The sequence below is a fragment of the Dasypus novemcinctus genome, chromosome 8 (genome assembly GCF_030445035.2).
Source record: "Dasypus novemcinctus isolate mDasNov1 chromosome 8, mDasNov1.1.hap2, whole genome shotgun sequence".
Taxonomy (NCBI): Eukaryota; Metazoa; Chordata; class Mammalia; order Cingulata; family Dasypodidae; genus Dasypus; species Dasypus novemcinctus.
Genome location: NC_080680.1, coordinates 32,782,339 through 32,798,291, shown reverse-complemented (window position 1 = coordinate 32,798,291; position 15,953 = coordinate 32,782,339). Strand labels below are relative to the sequence as shown.

The window sequence follows — 15,953 nt, the reverse complement described above, 5'->3', positions numbered from 1 at the left end:
AGGCATCTGCTCACACATTCTCCTTAGGGGGGACATCAGAAGCTAGAAGCCAGCAACTGTTTCTGAAGGCTTCTTTCCAAATGTGCAAGGCTCTCTGAATTCTGACGGAACTTGCCCCACCCTTCCTCAAAATACTCTCTCTCAGTTCACATGTTTGACAAGACTACATGCCCAGAGCTATTTAAATATTCTACTTTGGATAAAACCGTCCAAGAGCGGTAACATGTTAGCTAGCTCATTTAGACCGCCCACCCTCCCACGCACATGCGGACACTAGAAGGCAGGAAATTTCATCTTTCTCCTTAAGCCACCCCTCCCTACCATTCCAATACCAAGTTGACTAGATTGGGGAGTGTTACCTTCTTCCTTAATCCCATAACATCTGCCTCTCAGTAGTCAAGCTAAATCCATTGACTCGTGGATCTCCTGAGGGGCAAAATTGTAAAATAATTCTTGTTCTTTTGAACAGCTGATAATGAGGAGAACAGTTAATGGACATTCATAAGCTATTATAAAACACAGTTCCTGTTCTATGCATTATTCATTTATGCAAACTGTTGTAAAGGTACCAAATTCACTGTGCAAGTGGGCTGGAAAAGTCCCTGAACTCAAAACTAGAATGGTCTGCACATTTCTGAGGCTTGGTTCCGTTTAACATTTTCGTCGTGACCTGCTTAAAGGAGCAGAGAGCAAGCTCATTAAGTTCCTAGATGGAAGGGATGGCCAGAACATTAGAGACCACGATTAGAATTTTCCCAGCTCCTGCCAAATTAGCAAACCTGTCAGAGTCCAACATAGTCATTGGGGACATGCAGAAAAAAGCAAGCTGCCCAAATGTGAGCTGAGCAGTAGCAAGTCATTTAGGAGAAGAACTAAGATGAATATAGATGCAAAAATAGACTCAGGGTAGGAAATGAATTTGCCTATCAGAAACAGTGGTGTTCATTGGTACCTCTGCATCCCCTTAAAAAGGATTCAGAGGCCCAATCCAAGGATTGTGGAAGTGTAAAACCTACCCAAAGATTTCTGAGAATTTCAGAGAGTTTTGTTTCCTCATGGGCACTTCAGATTCTGGGTTCCTCTTAATTAGCATGGTTTCTGGATCATTTCACTGTCCCGCTTTAGCTGCCTTCTAAAACACCATGTTGACCTAGGCGTTAGAAGCCATTTCCCTCCCATGAGCAATTCACAGCCACCTGCAGACCCACCTGGCTACCTCCTTGGTTGTTTGACTTTCACTCAATCCTTCCAATAAAACTTCTATCACAAGTAATTTAACAAGGAATTATCCTAAATATAGTTCCTCTAAGAGGAACTCCCAGGCCAGCTGTTAAGATAACAGCATTTATACCAACATCAACTAACACGGCGAGCATGACAAAATCATGAGTCAATGGTACTGCAGCCAGGGGTTGGCAAACTTTTTTCTGCAAAGGGGCAGATTGGAGATATTTTCAGTCTCTGTTGCAACTTCTCAACTCTGATATTATGGCATGAAAGCAGCCAGACATAAGTAAATGAATGGACATGGCAGGATTTGGCCCCGAGTGACCTATAGGTTGCCTACTCTTGTGAGATTCAATTTCAGTATCCTTGACTTTTGGGGAGCTTAAAATCATCTTGTCCAACCTGCTTATTTTACAGCTGAAGAGTCTAGGTCCCAGGACGTAGAGTAACGTGTACGCAAGTTCAAAGACGGTTAAGGCCAGGTTAAAACTTTAAACTAGAAGCAGGTAGCTCGGCTCCCATGCTGGTGCCCTCCCACTCTGGTTCTGGGAATTCCCACTCAACTGACAGAGGCTCTGCTAGAAATTTTTCTGCTATAACTTTTGGTGCAATGCATTAGCCATATTGCATGTAATACACGGTAGTGTCATTTTGCAATGACAAAGGACCCCAGATGAAAGTGAGACTAAACATTTGGGTGAGGTTGTCTCTACGCCAAAGGGTAGCCTTTGAGAAAACCAGAGTTGACTCAAGAATAGATGAGAAAGCAAAGCTATGCACAAAGTCTAGAGGACAGTTTTATTTCATTTAAATGAAGTTAAAAGGGACATAAAAATCTTCATGTGCCAAAGGAACATTTTAAAGAGGAGCAGATGTTCTCCATTTTTATTAGAAAGCACAGGACTGGGGTATGGATAAAATAGTAGACGGAACGTGCCCGAGGTAACTGTTAGGCACAAGAATCTCAGGCCAGAGGTCATAGAATTCTCTTAATAATCAAATTTAGGAGTTGAACCTCCTGGAAGGCTTAGGAGGGAGGGGAATAGGCTGAGTTGGTGATATTCAAAATCCCTTCTTTCTCCCTTTAAGTCCCCTGAAAGCTGCAGGAAAGAGTCCTCTCTGAGCCAACAGGGACACTTGCACACACTGCACTTAACGAGGACAGCAGTTTCCTTAAGAGGATCGTGAAGTGCAGAACACGAAGTGGGTATTCTTGTTGGGAAAGATAATTGCCCAGATTTCAAAGGAGCCTCCCAAACGACACTCCTTCAGTTGGGCAGGCATTCGGGGTAACTTGTGGAAAGCCCACCATCCGTGGTCTGAAGCTTGCAGCCCCTTCCAAATGTTTGTGTGGACATACCAGATGCCTCTACCTAGACGAGAACAGGGAGTTCTTCGCGGGGAGTGGTTTTTGCTCTGCAATTTAAAGACCCAGTAGCTTTGGCCTGTTCCTTCTTGAAAGTCAGGGCCAAGCATTTATGAGAACTCTGATTTTACTACCTTGGATAAAATGAACTATAGTGTACATCCTGTTACTAATTTAAAATGGTGCCATCTGTTCAGATATCAGTTCTGGACAGCACATTTCCTAAAACGAGCTCAGGAGGTTATTTGTCTCAAGTCACAGCTTTCCCAATGACAAATTTCTGGTGATTATTATTTTTCATTATTATCCTTTTTTTTTTCCAGATGATCCAGGAACCTGTACCTCCTGCACCACAGGGTATTACATGTAAGTTTGACCTTCTTTTTCATGGCACTCACTTTTCTGCAGTTTAAGCATTCCTAGCCTAATCCTGAATCCAGTGATTAAAGCGAAGAGGCCCTGTAGCCTGAAGCAACTCTGTCCTGTCAGGCTATTAATGAGCAAATCTTGGATTTAGCAATAAGAACCCAGCTGTTTTCTTGCCTCGAAAGGAGACCTTCCCTTTCCTGATCCTGGAAGTCATCCAGCCTGACACTGGTGTCTAGGAATCTTGCCATGGCTTACCAAGATTCAGACCTGGCTGTTTATGGACAGACCTTAATAACAGACCCGAGCCCGAGCAAGCTGTGTCCAAATGTCTGTATGGAGCCCTTGTCCTTAACTCAAGTCAGACGCTCTGGCTGAAGCCACGTGCTGGGCTGCACTCTTCGTCATCCCTTGGCTAACGAGGGACACAAACCTTTGGGTTAAATGAAACATCAATAACACATCATCCCCAAAGGGCTCCAACAGACAGCTACGAAGTCTAAGATGGTACGTTCCACATCACCTCCCCTTCCTATTCTCTTACTAGTCTCCTTTCCATTATGCATCGGTGCCTATCCTGGAAGAAAAACCAAGAAAAGAAGGGAGAGGAGAAGGAAAGGGAGGCCCCGCATGGTGCACAGGCTCCCTCGTTCCTCCCTGTCATCCTGACTACACAAACTCTTATGTCCGCTCCTCTCTTCCCCTGCCCAGCAAGGTTTTCAGGGATACAGGATGGATGTTACTCTCCAGAAGAGGAAACGGAAGCTCAGAAAGTTGATGGTTCCCCTGAAGTTGCACCCCAAGCTAGTGGTGGCCTAGCTCTGGGTCTTCTCCCTGTTACCTCCATTGCCTTTCACTCCATCAGAGTCTGTGGCTCACAATGGAAATGGCTCAAAATGCAGATGGGCAACCACTAACGGGGTGGGGAGTGGATGCGAAGGAAAAGGAAGTCCCAAAAGCTGAAACTTATTACTTCACCTACAGCTTTAACCCAATTTTTCCAGAATAGCCTGTTATTCTCTCCAATGGCTATTGCGTCTGCAACTTCTCACCCCTGATCTGCTGAGGGGAAGGAGTGGTGAAGAGGCCCCCCAGGTTTGATTACTATAAGGTAGACCAGATGACATTTCATGACCAGACAGCTATTTGTTAGCATGCTCAGAGCTGGCACGCACCCAGCAGACCACCTGCCACAAGATCCCCAGGGAGGGAGTAGATGTGGCTCAAGTGGTAGAGCACCTGCTTCCCACACGGGAGGTCCCAGATTTGGTTTCTGGTGCTTTCTAAAATCAACCCAAAAGACCAACAACAAGAAAACAAACAAGAAAACCAACTCAGGGATGGCAAGATGGCTCAGTGGCTGAGCACTGGTTTTCCACATACGAGGTCCCCAGTTCAATTCCTGGTTCCAGTACCTCAGAAAGAAAAAATCAAAAAAAGATCCCCAGGGAGAAATGGCAGAAAGACAGCCATTCCTTGGTGAGGTCATGTGGTTGGGGGACACATCTAAGAACCAAGGAAGGAGAACTTAGGCTCAAATAAAGAAATGGTGATCATGTACAAGTAGGCGAGGAATTCTCCTCTTCGGCCCTCTTATATTAATAGTTCTGCCCTCTCCAACCTAACTCTACCCTGGCTGCCTTCTTCATTTTGACACCTGAACACACCCCCTAACCTGCATCTACCTCCTCTGTCGCTAGTGACAGCTTTTAAAAGTCCTCTTTTAAACTTTGGCACTGGCCCTATCAGCTTCTCAGGCTCACTACTGCCATGCTAAAGAGCATGCTTCATAAAACCCCTTGACAAACAAATACACTAAAAGAGCATGTCCCAACATCACTAAATGGAAAACAGAGGTTTTGTAAGTTTGTTTCTCAAGAAACACACATGAATTACCTTTTAGAGTATTTTGTCATTTTGAATACAACTAATAAAAATTAGCTGAGCAATAGAAGTTCTTAAGGAAGTAATGCAAAGATTTCCCCTGATAGCTTTTTTTGTTTTGCTTTTTTAATTTAGGATGTACCAGGGATTGAACCGGACCTCGCACATGGGAAGCAGGCACTCAATCAATGAGCTATATCCTCTCTTCTCCCCTAACATCTTTTTTTTTTTTTATGTGGGAAGCCAGTGCTCAACCACTGAGCCACATCCATGCCCCATCCCTTAGATCTTGGTGCTATGACATTCACGAAAGGGCCATGAACTTCACTCCCCTCCTCCTTCAAGTGAGCTTACAGTTCAGTGGCATTTGAATTACAACTGGAGGTATACTGTGTGAGAACAAGAGATAATATATATGACTTAAAAGCTAATAATCTGGTGGTTACAGACACTTTGCTTTGATAAGCTTTTTGGAACTCAACTTTGGGCTCTTTCAGTCCTTGCAAATGCCAGGTGTGATGTGGCAAAAGCACACCAACTAGCCATTCAGAAAGACCTTGGCTAAAGTCCCAGCCCCATGTTTAACTACCTACATGACTTAGAGCATTTAACTTTGAGCTTCAGGTCCCTTATGTAGAAATTAAAAATAAATAATGTCTACTGCGTTGGGATTGGGTGAAGGTTTAAATGAGCTAATGCGTGACACATAGTCAGTAGTCCATAAATAACTAGTTTACTTCTTTCTCCTTTCCCTCTCTCAAACCCTCTCCCAACTGCCCTGATGAAGGATGGTCAGAGGTCCAGAGGAGAAGACTTGGTTTGGGGCACATAACAGACCAAGAGGAAGTCTCTTCCTTTGATATCCATATCTACCCCTGTTTTTTTAAAAAAATTCATAGACACAAATAAAGAAATTAATCTATGGTGCTTAAAAAATCTATGCCAACACATCTCATGGAAGAAACTGCATCTTCTTCTAGGTTTGAATACCGTTGTTACAGAACCTGTCCTGAGAAGACCTACACTGAAGAACATGAATGCAAGAGGTGTGATACCAATTGTGGCAACTGTGACCAAAACGAGTGTTACTGGTGTGAAGAGGGCTTCTTTCTCTTGGGTAAGCCAGAAAGTGCCACCATATGGCACTTGCAAGACTCCAACCCAGCACCCAGGCAGAGCAAAAGGCGAACTCAGTTGATTGATTTCAGTCTTTGTGTGTTGGTGACTCTTGTCCAAAGAGGAATTTTAATTTGGCTTGAAAATAAACATTAGCCAGAACTTCCTTCTGCTTTTATTCCTAAAGCTTAGTTTGTATTTCACTAATTAATCTCAAATATCTCCAAGTTGACGGAAATAAGGGGTAGGGGTGGGGTGAGGAGGAGAGGGGGAAATAGGAGCTGGGTGCCTGAAGAGAAATGCCTTGGAACTGAAGTCACCTGGAACTTGCACAGCCATGACCCTTTCCCGGAGACGTAATCCATGTTACGTGTTCCTATGCAGTGTAAGATTTAACAAGACCCCTTCTCTCATGTCTGGGTCAACCCATTGACTTTGACGGACATGGGTGGTTAGGAAATAAATAGACCGTGATTCTTCCAACAGAAGAACTAACAGACCAGCGCTCTTGAACGTTTGTGGGGGAGGCAGTGGGACAGAGCCCATGGCAATCTTCGATATTTCCCTATCTAGAGATTCATTTTACTTGGAGTTTTTCAAGTCCTGGAGAATGGAAAGTTCTTTATTCAGGGTCCTTAACCCTTTGAGCTGATGGACAATTTAAATTCCCAATTGGAAGAGAACCAAGGTGATGTGTTGGCTCCTGCCTTCACGCTTCCTTTCTGTGTTCCGACTTAGGTGGCAGTTGTGTGCGGAAGTGTGGCCCTGGCTTCTACGGCGACCCAGAAATAGGAGAATGCGAACCCTGCCATCGAGCCTGCGAAACCTGCACTGGTCTTGGCTACGACCAGTGCAGCAGCTGCAGAGAAGGACTGCAGCTGTCGCATGGGAAGTGTGAAGATCCCGCCGAGACCCAGGTGGAAGGCAAATTCTGGAATGGTATGTATCTCCCCAAAGAGAGGGCGCAGGGATCTAGCCGCCTACTCTGCCTTCCTCCCTCTTTTAACCCTTGCTTTCCAGATAGCAAAGAGATGAAGGCTGGGAGGGGAAGCAAGAGCTTGGAGGGAGGACCAAGTCTGGGCTGCTGTCTGGTGCTCCCACGGTAGGAGGCTGTTGTTGGCATCTGGCCAGCAGGGGGAGCCCAAGGAGCAACAAGAGCTTCTATGGGGGTGGAGTTGACCCAGGAGCGTGTAAAGAGAGCCCTACAGAGAGATGACCCAAGCTACCATTTTCTCAAACATTTTAAAATCATTTCTATCACGTGCGTGGACATCTTCATTATGACTAAAGAAAAGAGGCAGGTAGAGTAGACTTTTCCAGCCAGACAGGGAAGAACTGCTCTAAAGTATCAGAACCTTATCTTCAAACAACTGAGCTTTCTGACTAAATTAGAACCTGACACCACTGGGCTTGCCTTTTAAAAGTTGCCCTCCCTGATTTCAGAATGAGGAGCTGGGAGGTTGGCATGGGTCTCATTCTCACCTAAGTCTTCAGAATTGGCCTCCTCACTTTTGAGCCTCGGTTAGAGGCTTCACAAACTTGAGTGACTTCTCCATGTCTGAAGTGGTTAAAGAAACAAACTCCTCTTCCTGCTGGAAAAAAAATCTGATTCACATTCTACACAGAGACTCTCCCGGAACAAGAGATGTTCTCCATTTGATTTCTAGGCAAGGACTTTTGTTAAAAGGGTCATTTCAGTGCAGGAGCAACAGCAGCTGCGAAGAGGTCCACACAGGATGAGTTTTCTAAGGGCTTGAGAGAGTGATAGATCTGGGGCAGGATAAAAGCCTCTTGCTGGGTTTGAGAGGAAGGATGTCCATGGCGCTGTCTGCTGGGACAGTGTCGCACATGTGACTTAAAGGAACAGCAGCTCGGAGCAGCCAAAGGCCAAGGAGAACACAGGGCCAATTTTAGAGACAGAGCTGGGAAGAAAATTATTCAATCCAGATTGGGATATCTCCCGTGAATTACAGCTGAACTAAAATGCTGAAAATGAGTTTGTCTGGCATTCAGGCATTTAAGAGGCAGTACAAGCCAAGAGGAAAATGGTCTGGTGCTGTGTTGCTAGTTCAGAACATCTGTATTTTATCTGGCATACCAGATGATGAAAAGATCCAGGGAGCCAAGAGTCAGAGCAGACTTGATTCCCCCAAATGATTACGCGTCCCTTCAACTGGACTACGCATTTTGCAAGAAAAAATCGGGCTCTGATTGTTTCCCTTTGTCGAAGCACCGCACCCACCCCTTCATATTTTCCACCATCAAAATGCAGTATTGTTGAAGAGATGAAGGAATTGATCCATTTGGGGGCTTAGTACTACTAAGGACTTTGGGCAGCAGATGAGAATGTTTCTCATGGCTGGACAAAGGCAATAAATTCAATGATATGGTTCCACTTTTCCCTTTCTACGATCTATGAATAAGACATGCAGACCATTAACAAGAAGGGAAAAAATGTTTAGTCACCAAGAAAGGTAAAGCCAGAGCTCAGCTTCCCCAGGAAAGCTTAAGGCAACGAAGTGGATAGTCAGTGGGAAATGCAACCCATAAAGCCCTGGGAGGATTTAGCCAGTGCCTCTTTCTTTCTCCTGACTTCTATTCCTTCCAAACAAAGTCGGGAGTATAATAGGAGAGCAGAGGGTTCCAGAGAACAAACACTAATTTGCCACACCTTGAAGATGATGGAAAGCAGATTGCAGTCCTCCTAGGTGAACTTAGAGGAAGCCCAGACAAATTTGTGTTTGTGAGAGGATGTGGTTGCCTAGGTGGCACCAGCAAGGTTGTCTTTGTTGCCTGTTTTTTTAAGCACATACTTAGGAAAGGTAAGATGGGACAAATATCAGTCCATTCCTTCACCCACACTGCTCCCCAGTGGAAACAAGAAGGTCATGTTTGCATCCGAAGACTACGACCTACCACATGAGTATATGTTAGCGTGTGCTGGGAAAATGCCCTTGAAATAAAAATCCATACAAGTGTTCACCAAACTCCTCTCTTAAGAAGGCGGCTAATCAGGATGAGAGTGGCAAGGATGAGAGAGAGGGCCATCATTCTTTGTCAACTAGCAGCAAAGTGGCAATACCTCCAGCCCGGTCCAAGGATGGCGATTCCCTCACATGTCAGGCCACGCCTGACGAATCCTCCAGCCAAGATGGATTAATCTCCAAAGATGGCTACTCAACTCCACGCTTCCCACCACCAAAAATCGCTGCATTGCACCAAGAGTTCAGATTATTCCAGATCCCCTGTCCCAGTCTCCAATATATTGTGATGATTAGTCTACTTTTCCACAAAAGGTAGGAATGGAATTGATATTAAACAGGCATAGATGCTTCATCAGTGACTCGACTACCACCACTGGTGGAAATGTTCAGGTGCTGGAACCACAAACTTTGAAAGATGATGGTTTCCACTGGTTTCCTGAAACCATTGTTGGGAATGGAAAGAGTTGACAGTATTACTGTTAAATCATTTGGATTTTAAGTGGTTTTCCACCTGGTGGCACTGGGACGTCCCAGGAGTAATTCCTTCCCAGTTCCCTCCCCACCTCTTGCCAGCATTGATTAAAACCATGTATGTAGCAGGTTCTAATTAAGTGTTCTGATGATAGTTTAATCTTCAAAGTGCAGATGAGGCAAATTATCTTTTTATCTTTGACCACATCCCAACAATTTATCACTAGCCTGTCTTTTGATCTTATAATTCCTCGACTGGAGGTTGAACTGGAATCCCAGAGTCATTCAGTCAGAAATACTGAAAGCCATGTGAAAAATTTCCTAATAGTGGGGAGATACATTGCCTAATAAAAATGAACTCTAGGGAACCTTAAAGATGACACAAGAGTTGGATTTTTAGAAGGACTTTGCAGATGCATGCAGTTGCGTTACTTAACTTAGAAACGAGAACATCATTTTTAGTTAATTAACCAACCAGAACTCGAGTGCAGAGAGGGCGTGTCACTGGGTAAAGAAGCCCGTCCTGTGAAACCTCTAGCCTAGTGGTGAGAAGAATTCATGTGTGTCAGCTTTTGCTGATTATTAAAAACTTAAGAATTCAGTAAGTAGGTTGTTAAACCCCTTGGCAGCTTGAAACCAGGCATGTGGGAGTATTTACACCAAAGAAATTGGCAAAACACAAATCAGGTTGTTCATTTTGTTTTGTATTTTCAGAGAGCAAGTTTGCCAGCACTCCACTGCTTTGACCTCTGTCAAATTATGAATAAAATTTAGATTTTAAAATCTAAGTTAATTATTCAAAAAGCTCCCTAATGAATAGGGGCTTTAGACTTCGGTGTGCCTGCATTCATTCCCTGACTCTGTTCTTTACCACCTGTGTGAACCTGAACAAGTTACATGACTGCTCTAAGCCTCTGTTTCCTAATCTATAAATTGAGATTATGGAATCCCTCACCCAACATCTTTGTGAGAATTCAATGAGAGAACACACATTAAGCTCCCAGCGCCTAATATGTACACCATGATAGTTCATCTATCCCCTAAGCCTTCAGCCTGATCCAGTTTTAACACATGAAACACTAGTCCACTTTCCAACAGCCTTCCCTCGCTCACGAAAGAAAGCACTTTTGGGGGCCTGCAGAGTAATACAGGTTTGTGAAAAGCAGCCCTAGAAAGAAGCAACAAAAAAGAGTCAATTTGGCAGGGCCTGACATAGCTAAGAATAATGAGTCTTCACAAAGATGTTGATAGCAGTTTTATTTATAATAGGGAAAAAAAGGAGGTGAGCAATCTAAAAATAAAACAAAAGAAAGCAAGTTAAGTGAATTCTGGTTCATGCAAATAAATAGGCAGACCTTTACAAGTGATGTTTACAAAGAATTTTATGTCAAGAAAAAATACCTGTGAACTTTTATAATGTTAAGTGAAAAATACAAGATCAGTGTTATAGATGTAGAATATGTAAATGACTGCACAGATAAATACATATATGTAATTATGCTCACACATCCAATATAAAGATGGGAAATCTATGTGCCAAAGGGTACGCAGCAGACATTTCCTGGGAGGTGGGGTTATGGATGAGGTTATCATCTTCTTTATCCTTTTTGCATTAAAAGAATAAAACACTTTTCTTTTTAATAAAAAAGAACCCGCGACCATTGCAAGCCCATCTTTGATGAAGAGCCTGCTGCAGGAAGGACGAAGGTGGAAGGTTCAAACCAAAAGAGGTAACAGGGAAACAGGGAGAATGAAGACAAACACAGCACCTCCAGAGCGTCCCTGTGCTGTAGGAACAAACCCAAGATCTGGGAGGCGGATAATCCTAAGAGAGAAACGGAGAGGGGCGGGTGGCCAGAGCATGACTTAAAAGTGGACACTCAAAGGGGAAAGCCTGAGAGGAAATTCAGCAGTGGAGATTTCTGTAATCTACAAGGACATTCCCGACATGTTAAGTGTTTATGTCTGGGGGAAGCTATCAAGAAAAGCCTCCGTGCTTTCAGGTCTCTGAGATGGCGATGAAGAAGCATATTTTGCCTTCCCAATCACTGCAGCATTAGTTCAAATAGTCAAGATTGGACGCAAACTAAATGGTTAACAATAGGCATACCATGGAGCCATCAAAACGAACGAGAACGTTCTTTATGTACTGATGGAGAGCTGTCTCCAAAATATCTTGATAAAAGGAAAAAAAGGCAAGGTAACAAAGTGTAAATAAATGCAATTTGTATTAAAAAAGGACAGAGAAGGGGGGCAGCAAATGCACACATGTATTTGCTTGTATCTGCCTAGGGTATTTCTGGATAAGTGGACATGAGGCTTGTACAATTGGTTGCTTCTGGAAAGGGGGAGGTGTCTGGGGGCTCAGACCTGGGAGGGAAACTTCATAGTATATGCCCTTTTCTACATTTTGAACCATGTAAGTATTGCTTATTCAAAACAAATTTAAAAGGACCCCTGTTTTATTTGGTTTAGCTATAGTCATTTCTGAAGGCAGAGCACTATAAACTTTATTGGTCAAAATAAGAAAAAAAAAAATTTCTTTTGAGGTTCTCTACAGTCTAGAACTTCTGGAGTGGAAAAAATATATAACCAAGGTCAAGAGAGAAACAGGAAAATTCCAAAATATACTTTTTGAAATTAAGTTGCTAATCTTTCATGTTTCATTACAAAATCAATCTATATAAAAGGTGTTACCACACAGTGATAAATTTGATCAGAAAGCCTAGCTGGAGATAACTTCGCCCATGGCCCATAGCTAATTGTAAAGTTAAATGCTTGTACCGAGCTCCCTCCGGTGGATAAATGAGAGCATTACAGAATTTTAAACCGAGTGTGAACAGGAAAATGTCCAAGAGCCAGAATATATTACATGTTTTAAAAACATGAGAAAATAAGTGAAACTATCTCTAGTAATACAAAATTTTAGTATGAAAAAGAGAAACTCAAATAAGCCCATGACCTGGACATAAAACATTAAACATTTTCCAGGTGCTCCAGGGAATATTTTCTACCGTCCAAGGAATATTCTTTGTTGTTGTTGTTTAAAGACTATTTTATTTATTTATGTCTCCCCACCCCCTCATTGTTTGCACTTGCCGTGTCTGTTCATCTTCTTTTGTTTCTTTAGGAGGCACTCGGAAGCAAACACGGGACCTCCAATGTGGGAGGGAGGCACCTAATCACTTAAGCCACCTCCACTCCCTGCTTTGTGTCTGTCATTGTTTTTTTCCTCTTGTGTCTCTTGTTGTAGTCATCTTGTTGCGCCAGCTCGCCATCCTGCCTGTCCTTTTTAGGAGGCACCAGGAACCTCTGCTCCCTGCTTTGTTGTGTCTCTCGCTGTTGTTTTTCTTGTGTCTCTTATTGCCATCTTGTGTTAGCCTGCCACGCCTGCCTGTCACGCCAGCTTGTTCTTTAGGAGGCATCAGGAACTGAATCATGGACCTCCCATGTGGTAGGCAGGAGCCCAATCATTTGAGCCACATCTGCTTCCCCAAGGAATAATCTTTGGTTAGCATTTTTTAACTGCTCACCCATTAAGTGAGCATCTTGACTGGTCACAGAAAAGAAACTGCTTTTTGCTCATCTTTCTGCTGCCTTATCCCAAGTCTTTCTTCCTGCTGTTAACACCTGTCAGGTTGGAACAGCCTTCAAGGAAAGACTCAGGCGTGCTGAGAGGCTCGGGCCACTTTGGGATAGCCATGTGACTATTGTTCCTCCTTCCAAGGCTAATCTGACTGCTCAACAGGTCCCCCCAGGGAGAGTTCCTCAGTCAGTCACCAGCTTTAATTAGTCTACTGGAAAGCCAGGCCAAAATTTTCTCTCCATACTAGGAAAAAAAACTGCCACTCGGCATGGACAGCCACATGTATATGTAATATTTATGTGTGTGTGAGTGCATCTGGATGTATTCGCTATCCATGGATATGTATTTCTGCATAAACAAATACATAAATGCATATGTTTACATAAGTTAAACACATATACAACATACATGCAAATGTATATATTTGAATCTAGTTCCCTCGGTAGCGAGACTCAGCAGCTTTGGTAACCGTGAGCACCATCATGGAAACCAAACAATGCCTCCTCTAACAGGTACAGGGTAGAGAAAAGAGAGAGGGAAAGAGAACAAAAGTCTCTGAGATGGGCTGGAGCAGGAACAAATAAGGAAGTCAGGAATGAGAAGAAATGAAACAGAAGCAACTAACATTTACTAAAACTGTGTTAAGCATGTGCTACGCATTATCTCATTTAAGCTTCACAAAAGTCCTATAAGAGAGGAATCATTTTCCCTCCTTTTAGAGACACGGAAAGGTGAACTCTGGGAGTTGAATTACTGTTTCCATGGTTACCTGCCCAGTGGGTGGCAGAGCTGGACTCTGAAGGCAGGTGTGACTAGAGAGCCAACTATGCCAGGATGTCCGGGAGAGAGGAGAGGAGAGGGATGGGAAGGAAGGAAAAGAGGGAGGACGGGAAATGCAGGGGAATCCTAAGATGCCAACCACTGACGGAAGGGCCAAGGTCGTTCATCTTATACATTCCAAGCTCCAGCTTCTTTTTCTAATAATTTCCCTGTATGAGTCCTGCTAAAGCTGAAATGCAAATTCTTGAGCTTTAGTCCAGATCTCAACAAGTACTGGTTGAGTGATGTTGTTGAGCTGTTGCACACGTCTCTGAAACTGTCCCACTGAGTTGCTAGGAAAGACCGCCCATTGAATGTTCTGGAGAGGGAGGGAGAGGGAGGCACGAGGGGAAGCATCTGCAGTCAACGGTGCCTTCATCTGACTAACCCGAATGATGAGGGGTGGGTCCGTACATTTTTTACAACGATTTGGGACAAATTGAAGATGAGATTGACTTAGGTTGTATTCCACCCAAATATTGAGCAATAAAATAATACTTCAAAAGAAAGAGAGAAAGGGAGAGAGAGGAATAGAGAAGGAGGAAGATGGAAGGAAGGAAAGGGAAGGAAGTAAAGGAGGAAGGGAGGGAAAGAGAGGGGAGAGGGGAAGGAAAAAAGCAAAGAAGAGAAGGAGAGAGAAAGAGAAAGAAGGAAAAAGTTGATATGTTTCTCCACAAGAGGCTAAATGAATCTTCATTTATCAGCTTGCAGTAAAGAAAGGTGGTCATCTAAGAATTTTGAGGAAGGAAGTGATTTGTAAACTCATTCACATCCCAAGTGTATACACAAACACTCTCCCACATATCTTTTTTTTTTTTTTACGGTTCTTTTGTTTAAAAGATTAATTATATTTTTTATTTATTTCTCTCCCCTTCCCGCCGCCCCACCCCCTTGTCTGCTCTCTGTGTCCATTCCCTGTGTGTTCTTCTGTGACCGCTTCTATCCTTACCAGCGGCACTGGGAATCTGTGTTTCTTTTTTTGTTGTGTCATTTTGTTGTGTCAGTTCTCCATGTGTGTGGTGCCACTCTTAGGCAGGCTGCACTTTCTTTCATGCTGGCGGCTCTCCTTACGGGGCCACTCCTTGCACGTGGGGCTCCCCTACGCGGGGGACACCCCTGCGTGGCAGGGCACTCCTTGCGCGCATCAGCACTGCGCATGGGCCAGCTCCACACGGGTCAAGGAGGCCCAGGGTTTGAACCGCGGACCTCCCATGTGGTAGGTGGACGCCCTATCCATTGGACCAAGTCCGCTGCCCCCTCACACATTTCTAATACATGAAAGAAGCAACATTTGCTAGTTCAAATATCACTAAGGGTTCAGGCGTATCTTCTAAGATACCAAGTTCCTTGTCACTGGAAATTTACAAAGAAAGTCTTGATATTCAAAGGGCCAGTTATCAATGAATTAGAGAAATAAACAAGAAATGAAGTTCACACAGTAGGCCATGGGCTGGTGCCAACATCTGACGAATGTAAAATTGAAAGGATTCTACTTTGGGGAGGAGGGGAGACTGAGTTACCCAGGAAATATTTTCCAACTCTGCAAAACAATGAGCTTTTTCCAAGAAGGAGACTGACTTGTTGTTTCTTTCCCTATAACAGACATTTTGAGAAAATACCAGCCTTGTCATTCTTCTTGTAAAACCTGCGATGAGTCTGCGACTCTGTGCACCTCGTGTCCCAAAGGTTAGTGTGGTGTGTGACGGGAGGGCACCGTGGCCTCGTCGATTCACGGGACGCGTGTATTTGAGCATCTTTGCGTGGGAGGTTTGTTCAGCCTCCATCTAGACTCATCCCATGCTCCCCTCACCATGGCCATTCGGGAGAGACACAGGTTCCCAAACACACTGATCAGTCACGACAATTGGCTTTTTACGGAAAAAAAAGAAAAGAAAAAAAGACAAAGAATGTTTCTTCATCCAACAGTGTGACAAAGGTATTGGTTGATTTAGCCACGGAACTTGCTAGAGTCTGTCAGTGCCTAACGTTTTCTGAGTTTCCATTATCCTTTTAAAGTGCATTAATCCAAACAAGAAAACTGAAGGCAGAGAATGTAAGTGGGAATAAATAGTCTACCTGTTATTTCCTCCTCTATTACTGACCCTGAATTGTACAATTAGGCTGAATTTCATCG

The 15,953-nt window shown here is 43.7% G+C and overlaps 1 protein-coding gene across 6 annotated transcripts in view; it reads left to right on the top strand.

Annotated features, from left to right (window-relative positions):
* The window catches only part of PCSK5 (proprotein convertase subtilisin/kexin type 5), a 434,041-nt gene that overhangs the window by 381,963 nt on the left and 36,125 nt on the right, over nucleotides 1-15,953 (top strand). For 4 of the 6 annotated variants that reach the window (XM_058301654.2, XM_071216671.1, XM_071216675.1 and 1 more), the window contains exons 25-29: nucleotides 2,917-2,959; nucleotides 5,824-5,960; nucleotides 6,698-6,898; nucleotides 11,064-11,144; nucleotides 15,422-15,505. In XM_058301654.2, coding sequence (XP_058157637.1) covers nucleotides 2,917-2,959; nucleotides 5,824-5,960; nucleotides 6,698-6,898; nucleotides 11,064-11,144; nucleotides 15,422-15,505 — 546 coding nt within the window. The remainder of the gene's footprint in view (nucleotides 1-2,916; nucleotides 2,960-5,823; nucleotides 5,961-6,697; nucleotides 6,899-11,063; nucleotides 11,145-15,421; nucleotides 15,506-15,953) is intronic. The other 2 variants (XM_058301655.2, XM_071216673.1) reach the window with 1 other exon arrangement.